General features: G+C 38.8%; 1 protein-coding gene across 8 annotated transcripts in view; it reads right to left on the bottom strand.

The window, feature by feature from the left end:
- csnk1a1 (casein kinase 1, alpha 1) overlaps positions 1 to 11,457 on the bottom strand; it is a 75,242-nt gene that overhangs the window by 61,575 nt on the left and 2,210 nt on the right. For 4 of the 8 annotated variants that reach the window (XM_015059845.1, XM_015059848.1, XM_015059849.1 and 1 more), the window contains exons 1-4: positions 9,790 to 9,956; positions 9,467 to 9,573; positions 7,621 to 7,747; positions 748 to 846 (exon numbers count right to left, since the gene is read on the bottom strand). In XM_015059845.1, the coding sequence (XP_014915331.1) occupies positions 748 to 846; positions 7,621 to 7,747; positions 9,467 to 9,573; positions 9,790 to 9,912 (456 nt within the window). In that variant the 5' untranslated portion in view covers positions 9,913 to 9,956. Of the gene's footprint in view, positions 1 to 747; positions 847 to 7,620; positions 7,748 to 9,466; positions 9,574 to 9,789; positions 9,957 to 10,407; positions 10,493 to 11,457 lie in introns of those variants that run through there. The other 4 variants (XM_015059852.1, XM_015059846.1, XM_015059850.1 and 1 more) reach the window with 2 other exon arrangements.

Raw genomic sequence — 11,457 nt, 5'->3', positions numbered from 1 at the left:
AAGACAAACGAATCCCTTTTGTTCATTGATAGCTTTTGTCAGGAGCTATCAATGAGTTCATTGCAGCAAATCAAACCTGAGCGACAAGAAATAAAAATGCTAAATTCTGTTTTTGATAAAATCTAAAACAAAAAATAAAATCTATGCTTCAGCAATAAAGTCAGATTACAATAATAATTAATCATTATAGTTTAACTAAACTTACAGTTGATCATTTCTCCCACAACCCATAAATACCATGAATGGCTAATTTCTTTAACACTGTTGATCGTTTATTATCCTCCTAATAAACCTTGATTTAAAAGTTGTCTTTGATTTCTGTTTTCCAGCTGATGGATAACAGTTAAAGTCTGATGACATCATACAGAGTCAGTTTGTTTTTTCATATAGTTGCTTTATTTTTATTCAGTGAAAAGTTTGCTAAAAGACTGTTCTGAACTTTGTATTGCAGACCAGCATTTTGCTGTGTTAGTCCTATTTTCTGTCTTTAGTCTTTTATAATTGTCAGGGTGTCTTTCTAATCACTTAATGGGCCGGTCTGTAGGCCTGACCCCAGTATGAGATTAAGTTGACAGCTTGCAGTCTCTCTAATGCCGTCAGCTCACATTAAAGTTATGACACCACATAGTCTTACAAAAACTACACATGAAGATAAACTAAATGAACAATTAGACAAATATTTGTATTCACCTTTTTGTCACGAACTCTATGTGCCATATTTAAAAATATGTATAGAAGCTACCTTACCTTGTTACAGTGACGGCCAATACCCATGAGAAAGTTGTCTGGTTTGATGTCTCTATGGATGAAGTTCTTTGTGTGTACATACTCAATTCTGCTGATCATCTGGGAGAAAAGAAACATCAAGAAAGGGGGAAAACATGAGTTGCTTATTGTTCAGTTAAATCAGAACTACTGAGAGAAATTGTTAGGAAACTACTGGCTCAGAACTTGTATGATTTATTAAGGAGCTTCTTCACTGGCAAGTCTCAATGTAACCAGTTAATGTGCAGTTCGGTGCAGTGATGAGTTTTTCCTCACTACTGTGGGGGAGTGGGTTTTGACCCAAATATGATGGAAAAAAATTCAGATCAGATTTTATTTTTTATTTTTTTGCTATGCATATTCTGGCATACAAGATTTTTTAATGTGAAACATTTTAGATTTAGGTAACGCTGTTAACCACTCCTGAAATTTTATTTTTTTCAAAATCCAACAAATAATAAAATGCCCATCACAACAAAAAAATATTAAATATTTTCCTTTGAGCGTCAGGCGTGTCCGCTTTAGCAAACATGATTCAGAAAGGAAGGTGGAAAAATTATTTTCTACAAAATGGTACGCAGCTCACTTCACTGAACTTAATTGGTGGAGATCAATGTCAGGAAAAATTTTCATATTCATGCATCCCTAACAATTACTTTTCTGTAGTATACAAAATTAATTATAATTATAATAATCCTTAAAATGACTGGTGCGATGCCTGGAGTACTGCGGCCTTCCTCTTCCGGGAGCTGCTGCTTCAGAGCGAACAGCGGGAAGAGCGCTGAGGAGTATTTATACAGGTGAGCCGGGACCACATATATAAACTTTACAGCGTAGACAGACAGAGCCACACGCTGGGCAGCGTATTGAGATGTAAACGCCACACATAATTGCTCATTCACAAAGAAATCATTCTCACCACTCCCTCAACGCACACCTCTGAATTCGTATTCGTACCGTATTTTCCGGACTATGAGCGCACCATGCTATAAACGGTACCTTCAAATTTTGAAGGTACCGTTGAAGTTGAAGTTGAAGTTGCTGCCCTCTGCTGGAGGGCAGCAACTGCTGGATATATTAAGGACGCAGGTCTCCGTCTCTAAATCTGGTTTTGTTCACGCCGAGTTTACGTGCAGCGGCTTTGTTTCCCTCCTGTAGTGCCAGATCGATACTCCTCAACTTAGAAGCTGCATCATATGAGTTTGAAAACATTTCTCCGTCGTGCCTGCTGCTAGCATGTGCTTGTTCTAAATTAAAATTAGCGCGTTCTTCTTTGATTTCCAATTTTGACTTCCAATGATTCACTTCCTGCTAAAGAGCCCCCTGGTGGTTGAAGAAAAATCCACAGAAAAGCTGCATGGTCAAAGTGTAGGAAAAAAGTAGCAGCTTATTGTCCAGAAACTACGGTAGGTGAAATTGGATAATTTCCACAGCACACCCGACGATCACTCACGGTACACTAGTGTGCCGCGGCACAGTGGTTGAAAAACACTGAATTAGGCTGGTGAATAACATAAAGGCATCCATTTTTGGCCATCTTTAATAGTTTCTTTGATATTGCTGGTAGGAAATAGGGATTTTTTGTTTGTTTTTTTAAATAATCTAATTTTAGAGAATTTTTGACTTGCACCAAAATGTTTATTTTTTATGCATTTCATTGAAACTTCCTTCCTAGATGTCAATTAGGCTGCAGCATCATATAAAAACTTTTATTTCTGACCATCTTTAGTAGTTTTTTTCTATATTGTTGGCAGTAAATAGAGATTGTTTTTTTAGATTTCTTTTTTATGGAAAATTCCCTACTATCGACCATCTGAAAAAGTGCCAAAGAAAGTAGTTTTTCATAAAAAGTGTCTAGAATTTATTATTTTAGTATAGATACAGTCACTTCATCATGCCGCTGCCCACATAATGATGCCCTGGGCGGTTGCCCATGCCTCCCATATCAGAAGCCGTCTGCTAACGCGCTTCATGTCCTTGTTGCACAAATTGCACAAAATCAGCACAAACCTAACCACACAAATACAGATCATCATGCATAATTCCTGTGGCCCATAAAAACATGTATTATTAAATAATAAGGACAGGGAAGCAAAGCATTCCTGTGGAAGAGGAGGAGGAGGATGAATAACCCCACGTTCAGGTGAGGAGGTGAAGGGACCATATTTGCTTAATTTCTCCTCAAAGTTTCAACTAGATTTAACTTTAGATTTAACTTCTCCCGCAGCCTTTGTGCGGGGCTCCGGCAGGTCGCGTTAGAACGCGGTGGAGCTCGGCATAGTGCGGTGGATGTCATGATCAGCCAGTCGGGCGGTCCGTCCGCTTTTCAGTTTGCAAAATCAAAAAAAGAAATTGTTAAAACAACGTCCCCGCTAGAACCATGCACACGGTAAAAAGCTCAGGAGGGGTTCACTCGATCCGCTCTTAGAACTACCGGAAACTTAAAACTCCAGTTATTAGTTTTTAGCTAGCTTCACCACGTAGCCACATTTAGCTTACAGAAAGAGCGAAAGCTGGAAGGGGCGCCTCGCGGGAGGTCCGTTCGTGTGTTGATATGCGTGGGGTGTCACGCACATTGATTCCAGTATTATATTAAAGCCAACAAATTGATCTTTAATTTGATACCCATTTTGTCGGGTTTATTTTTTATAATTCGTTCGCTATTTGACGAAGTTTTGATACTTTTATGATTTAAAAAAAAACACTAAAAAAATAACCCTTGACAAACCGGGTATGTATAGAAAGTTTAAGGATTAATATGATATCACTGTTGGCTCATTTGGTCATGTGTTCGTGACGCCCGATCCGATTTTCTTGGACAATGTTTCAGCGCCTTTCCGGAGGGGCGTTCGAATTAGCATAAATAATGTGGCTTTTCAAAAAACTTATGAAAATTACTGTGAAATTTAAAGTGTTTTATTTGCTTCAACATACATAAAACTGGTATCATTGGAAAGGAAAATCAATTAACTTTAACACAGCAGTGTTGCTTTTGGAAAAAAAATATTCTGAAAAGGACTTTTGATGGTGGGAAGTTAGGGCATTTTCTGTGATCAGCACGCATTCTCTCCCATTCCTGAGTGGAAAGAGCATCGCTGCCGGTACCTATTCATATACTACCTTAAATGGGTAAAGTTGTAATTAATGAATGTGATGGAAATCCGTCTAAATAAAAAAATTATTTGAGAAAAAAAAAAAAGCAGCAGGCTCACAAAGACACTTCCAAAATAATTTCTGTACTACAGTTTTTAGTTTATGTTCATATTCAATCAATTTAATAGCTGAACATTCACTTTTCCCAGTTATTTATAGCCTTTGTCTCCATGTGAGCGACAGGATTTGATACCTTCAACACACACAGAAACACATTTATTCAGTTTCAATAAAATGTATTGAAATTTCTCAAATTTACTTCTAAATTTATTTAGTTATACGATTTATAAAAACTAAACAGCCTACAGTATTACTGTATTGTTCTTGCATCTAAAATAGGATTTCCCCAGAAAACTTGCTAAGCCCGGTGGTCGGGGTGCCGAGGGATTCTACCAGCGGTCCATGGTGTTTTTGTCTTCAAAGATGTTAAGTTGACAGGAAATGTTAACATATTACTGAGTAATTGTAAGTTATGGGAAGACATCGCCAGTGAAATACTATTTAAGACTATAGAGTTTTAAAAACAACCCAAAAAATGCAATTAAAATTAAAGCTGCAAGCAGCATTGGAGGCAATGGCAGGTCGCTGCTCTAGCCTCATGGCGCCCACAGGAGGTCCAGCAACGCTACCCGCTCTCACGCAGTTCCCACACCTGACCACTCGGCGATGCACAATGTGTTCAGCAATGCTCCCTGACGATGCACAAAAAAATCTGCTGCAGATCAGTTGATATCTTAAAGCAGGGGTGTCCAAAGTGGGTCACCCCTGCTTTGGACACCCCTGCAGGATGCAGGGCCGACATCCTGCATGTTTTAGTTCTCTCCCTGGTTTAGCACACCTGTATCAAATGATGGCTCGTTAAAAGGCCTAAGGGAGAACACTGACATGCTGAAAAGGTTGTTACTACCACCAGGGAGAGAACTGAAACGTGCAGGATGCAGGACCTCGAGGACTGACTTTGGACACCCCTGTCTTAAAGGAATATAGCTGTTAGAATAAAGTAGGAGGCACAGTGGAGTTAATTTACAATTTAATGCTATTGAGCTCTTTAGAGGTTAACAAAGATCAATCATAAGTTTTGTGAAAATCAGATGATGCATTTATGATTTAAAGACAACTGTGTGCAAATGGCAAGAGATTAGAATTCACCATTTAGCCACGACCACATCCTCACATTTTGGGGGAATTTTTCTGCCATAATTCGAGAGCACACATCTTCAGTCTGAAAGCAGAATTTTATGTCTCTTGTTCTCAAAACTTTTAATATTTATGCACTCAGTATGACGTTTGCATTCTATTGACCGAGAGGTTGCCAAGCGATGGTATTTTTTTTCCAAGCACAAGCAAAAAATGATTGCGCTTGTATTGCGAGCAGAGAAGTTTGCAAGCGGAGATTTGATCCAAGCAGAGACAAGTTTTGAGTGTGAGGAGAAAGGTTTGAAAAAGCACAGATAATATTTGAAACAGAGCAAAAGTTTTGAATGCAAACATTACAGATTTTGAGAAGATAGACTCAAAGCCCTGCTTTCAAACTGAAAATGTATGCTCTCGAATTATGGCAGAAAAAATTGCCTATATCCCGCCAGCAGCCAGTGTTGAGGAGGATTTATCATTATGTTGTTGCAGGGCAAAGGTGATGTCACCAGTTGACCATGTGAATGAGAGAAGCCCTGGTCTGTGATATCAAAGAAATTTTAATGCAGCTGGGAGCTTATGTGGAAAGTTATTCCACCTTGATGTTTCATAGAGAATGGCAGATTTGAGGTTTAGCCATGCCCACACACTTTGATGAACGAGAAAGATTTTGATCATTTTTGACCTTCAATACCTCAAGACTGTGCTGATTGATTTTGAAGCCTGGATCTCAAAAGTTGTAGGATGCATTTGTTCAGATACAACATGCTTTGATCCAAAATGGCTGACTTCCTCTTGGGTTTAGACCATGGCTCCCAGAGACTCTCTTTTTTACATCCTGTCAAGATGTACATGTATACCAAATTTCATGATTGTCAGTCAAAGCATAGCTTGGGGCTGTTTTTTTGTTTTTTTTTCTTTTAAAGATTTCTAGGAGGCACTGTGGAAGAATTAGGCCACGTCTACCAAATATTGGACTGCATTCCTCACGGGGGTTCGACAGTGAGTTTGGTGCAGCTCGGCTGAAATATGTGGAATTTGTGACCTGTGACTTTGCCACGCTGCCTGTTCCACGCCCTCCACCGAAACCTTTTCGCACTTTAAAGCAAGTGAGACCAACTAGTTTCTGTCTTCTGACACAAGATCATCTTGATTAGCTCAAGGGGGTCAGACCATCCAACCAGGATCACTCATGCCAAGTTTGGTGCCAATTGACCTTTTTATGTGAAAGTTATAGCTTTTCGTTTGCTTTGGCAAGTACGGCAAGTTTACCGGTTGGCCACGCCCTCTAAGAATATATGAATATTCAGTTTTTTGATAACATTAAATCCTCCACACCTTAACTGCATCCTGACCAAAAATGAAGTTGATAGCTCGAAATCACTAGGAGGAGTTTGTTAAAGTTTGAGGTGTGTAAAATTGAAAAATAGACAACATATGACCCAAAATGGCCACCTCCCTGGACATTTTATGGGGTTCCTCCACGAGACGTTTTCTCTTGATTTGGGGGTCATCTACAAAATTTCAGATCTGACTCATCTACAGATTGTCTAAACTCATGCTAGAGCAGGGGTGTCCAAAGTCGGTCCTCGAGGGCCGGCATACTGCCTGTTTTAGTTCTCTCCCTGGGGGTGGGAACAACCTCCTCAGCAAGTCAATGTTTCATTTGATGCAGGTGCGTTAAACCAGAGAGAGAACTAAAACATGCAGGATGTCGGCCCTCCAGGACCCACTTTGGACACCCCTGTGCTATAGGGGGCTGTAGAGCAGTTTGGAAACACCCACTTGTGATTCCACTAGAATCCAAAAAGTTTAGTTTGGAGACAATTTTGGGTGAAATTCACTGCTTGGGCCTAATAAATATCAATTATTTGCACTTCTGTTTAATCCAAATTAAATCAGCAGCTGCAGAAGTCCCCCAAGGACTACAAGGCTCCCACATAAATGCTAATATATAAATGTAACATTTGTTTATTGAGAAGATCAATTATACTAAGTTTGATTTAATGGTTTCAGCATACATAAATTAAAATATTTTAAACTGTTTAACATTTAAATTTAAGATTTTAAGGAGCTGACAAGATGACTATGTAAAAGTTCAAAGAACAATCTAGATAGTTAGATTGTTTAGTAACCACAGTGACAATCTGATGCTGTGAGTTTAAGCTCTGTTTGTTCCCAAATATATCTCAGTAAATTACAATTATCATCGATTGTTTTTTTAGGTTGGCCAATTAATTTACCCTCCTCTCAGAACTGACTAAAATTATGTTGAAATGTTGTTAGCAGTGCCTCTATTGGAGGGGCTCCCAAGTCAAATTCTGCTCAATGACTCAAACAATCTTGGACCTGCCCTGCATGATGAGTTAAATACCCTAAACTGCACCTCTCTGCTGGATATAGAGGGACAAACAGGAGACTTAATTTGTGTGGCTTTAGTCGCGCTTCCATTTTGTGTCTGTTGAGTTTTTAATAAGTTAATAAGTTTTTAATAAGGGCTACAGAGAGTGTTTTGGATACCCAAAACAAGCTTTATGGGTTAGGGTTAATTAGTGCAATTTTACTTACTTGGTCTGCCAGCATGAGGACAGTTTTCATGGTAAATCGTCGAGAGCAGAAGTTAAAAAGGTCCTCCAAACTGGGTCCAAGCAAGTCCATGACTAGGACGTTGTAGTCCTTCTCCTGGCCATACCACCTGATGACATTAAAAAAAAAAAACTATTTTCCAATGTGCATGTGACAGTTAATTGAGTTCATGCTGTTTTTGATCTGAAAAATCTTACTTGTAGCTGCATAATGACTTAAGCACATGACCACCACATTAACTTCCAACAAGTTTAATGTGACATTAAACTGACAACAGCACTGATCTCTCACTCGCATGTAAACGCACACACATACAAACATCTATATACAGCCCTGGAAACATTTAAGAGACCACTGAACATCACTGAAAACCTCAAGGTTATTCAATCTAATATTGATTTCTGAACTCTTCCTGAGTTAAAACATTAGTGTTGTTTCTAAATGGATATGAACTTGTTTTCTCTGCATTATTTGGGGTCTGAAAGCACTGCATCTTTTTCGTTATTTTGACCAGTTCTCATTTTCTGTAATTAAATACTAAATTTTTGCTTGGAATTTTGGAGACATGATGTCAGTAGTACATAGAAGAAAAGAGAAATATTCATTTTACCCAAACATATTCCTTCAAAAAGTAAAAACAGACAAATTGATTATTTTAAGTAATCTCTTAATTTTTTCCAGAGCTGTATAAACACATACATATCAGAGGTGTTCCAATAGATCGGCCACTGATCATAATCTGCCGATTTCCGTGAATATGTGTATGATCGGTGATCACCGATCACCAAAACCATCATCTGTTTCTCACTTAGAAGCCTGAGTGAGCAGCTTATCTCCTCTTTCCTTCACACTACAAAGCACGCAGCAACAAATCCTAAGTGATGTGGTGAGGAACTTCAACGCTCAGAGTGAATGGGGAAGTTTGCGTGTTGCAACGCAGAAATACCTCGGGGGTGAAGGACGTCAAAATGCATCAACACAACAAATCTAATATGACATTTAAAAAACAACACCTGACGAAGTTTGGCTAAATCGACGTTCACTGCAGGAAAAAAAAAAAAGACATACGGAGCGGCCAGGCAGCAGGTGAAGCAGCGCACACCTTCCAACACTCACCCGGAAGAGCATGATGGTCAGAAAACAAATAACCTGAAAAATAACTCAAGTCTTCGGGCTAGTGGTGTAAGACTCTGGCTCTGCTTTTGCTGCTAGATCGCCACTATGTGCTACTGGCAGCAATATTTCATAGACGTAGCACCGTTTCTGCTCCACCCGGCAATGAACTCTACCACCGAGCATCCCCAACATATATATATATATATATATATATATATATATATATATATATATATATATATACATACACACACACAGTGCGCCTGTGTGTCAGCAAAATTTAGTTCAAAATATACGGAGTAGAGATGACGTGCGTGTCGCTCTGAAGACACAATTTTAACGATCCTGCAAAAAATAAAAATCTGGTTCGACTAGCTTCTCTGAGGAACTCTGTGTCTTCAGAAAGCTCCGCCGCCATTTTCTAACAGACATGTTGGGAAGTAACACAACAAAAGAGGAGCGGCCATTTCCAACCACATAGCTTTTCCCTGCCTTGGATCCAAATGCGGCCTAAAGAGGCTTCACAGTGAAATAAGGTTGTTTGGTTGAAAATATATCTTCACAAGAATTGATTCATAATTAGCGAGCCCTATCTCAACTAGACCTTCGCTAAATCACTGATTGTTCTCTGTGTCTTGGATGGCAAAGCAAACGGAACCGCATAAATACGATGACACCAACTAGACTAAGAGGGGAGAAAAGATTTTCTTACCTGATGTGTGGAATCCCGACTCCACCTTGAAGGATCTTGTACAGCTTGCTTTCGTATAGGAGCTGTGGATGTCTGGCTTTTTGGGATTCTAGTTTTACAGCTACCTCCTACAAATCACACACAACATAGTAGCTGTTACCGCTGCAGTTCAAGAATTGAGATGACAAACACTTCCGATATACCAATAGGCTAACATGAAATCTTCTTAGTTCTCCGGCAAACAGGCAGGGCAGTGTTGCGATCTGCCTGTCATAGTAAGAATCTAAAATGAACCATCCCATTCCCAAACAAAAACCCAGAAACAGACTGATTCACCAAGTTACCTCTCCATTTGTGATGTTGATTGCCAAATAAATGTCGCCGAAAGATCCCGATCCAATTTTTCTGACGAGCTTGTACTTTCCACCGACTATGAACTCGGCTTTGGAACCACTGCTGCTGGCCATAATATCAACCGAAGAACAATTACCAACAGAAAAGCTTTAAGATCTTTGCGTTTGTTGGTCAACCTTGGTTATCGGTAGAACATAAAGTTGCGTTATTAGTAAAACCACCGCACAACCTCTCACAAACAATTTCCCCCCCCCCCAAATACGAAAACGATTATTTTCAGTGGATCTCGACCAGCGATATTGGTTTTGTCATAAGCTAGAACCTATAATTTCTCTAGAAAAATGTCGTGCCAAACAGAAGGAGTAAATCCAAAACTAAATCCCAACAAGCTGAAGGCCTTTAACAAGAAGCTAACGTCAGCACAGCAAAGTTTAGCATAAGGCTAACGTTGTAGCGAGCAGCAACACTGAAAAGTGTCCCAAGTTTCTGTCACAAGGAGCTGAAAGCAACGCTCCCGATGATGGTAATGGTAGTTCTACAGTCTCTTAACTGCTTTTCCGGCTAACTTTAAGAACCGCAACCGTCTATACAAAGCGCAACCCACTCACTCCGCCATCTTGTCTTCTCTACCCTTCCTCAACTGGTTTCAGTTGAAGGCGATTAGCTATGCTGTCTCATGGCCCCTTCAAGTGCTGTTGGGAATTTCACAGCTATCAGGAGCAAAACACGATTTCTAAAGCATAAATTAGCTACCTTATTTTTATTATGTAAAATTATACATCATATTTATTTTTATTGCCTTTCTTGGTTCATTTAAGTTGGTAAATTATGTGATGTAGCTTCCTGTGTTGTACAACTAATTTTTACGTGAATAAGTAAAATAAAAACAATAGAAAAGAATAGCGGGGCAATATCTTTATTGCACATGTGTCAAACTCAAGGCCTATGGGCCAAATCCGGCCCGCCATAGCTGTTTATGTGGCCCTATACATTCTAGAATAAACACTAAATGTGCTTAAATATTAAGCTATCAGTCAAATCAATGCAGTTTTTATCTCTTTACTGCCAAATTATATCAATCAGTCCCTCTAGTTTCTTGAGAGTTATTGTGGAAATTCATGCAAAATCAGTAAAATCCCTGCACTTTTTTGCATTAATACATAATTGGGAGTTTATTGCAGATTTTTCTCAAAGATTTCTAGAAACTTTCTTACTTGTACTAAACAGCTAACTCAGCCTTAATTGAGTTTAGATTATAGTCCATGATCTATACAGTGAGTAATAAAAAGTTGTATTTACCATCATAAATAAGCTCAAATATCGCAAATATTTCCAAATTAGTACCACAAACACTTTGAGTTTTATTGCAAAAAATCACAAAAAGAATCACAAAATCCTGAAGGGACTGAAAAGATGTTCAATAATAAACATCTTCCCAGAATGTTTTATCAAAACAACCTAAAAAAAAAAAAAGGGTAAAAAAACCGGAAAAAGATGTTCTGGGGACAACTGTGGAACCTCTGGAGATGACTGTACAAAGAAGGATTTTGCATAAAATCAAGAGAATTATGGAAACCCTGAGAATCCTCTTCATGAGACTGTCACAGAAAGATAGTTTACTCCGTCAGAGGCTTCTTCAAATTTGTTGTAATACACAC

The sequence above is a fragment of the Poecilia latipinna genome, unplaced genomic scaffold (genome assembly GCF_001443285.1).
Source record: "Poecilia latipinna isolate Pla-1442-1.1 unplaced genomic scaffold, P_latipinna-1.0 Scaffold1662, whole genome shotgun sequence".
Lineage (NCBI taxonomy): Eukaryota > Metazoa > Chordata > Actinopteri > Cyprinodontiformes > Poeciliidae > Poecilia > Poecilia latipinna.
The sequence above is the reverse complement of the archived record's forward strand: the minus strand, read 5'-3'. Positions and strand labels throughout refer to the sequence as shown.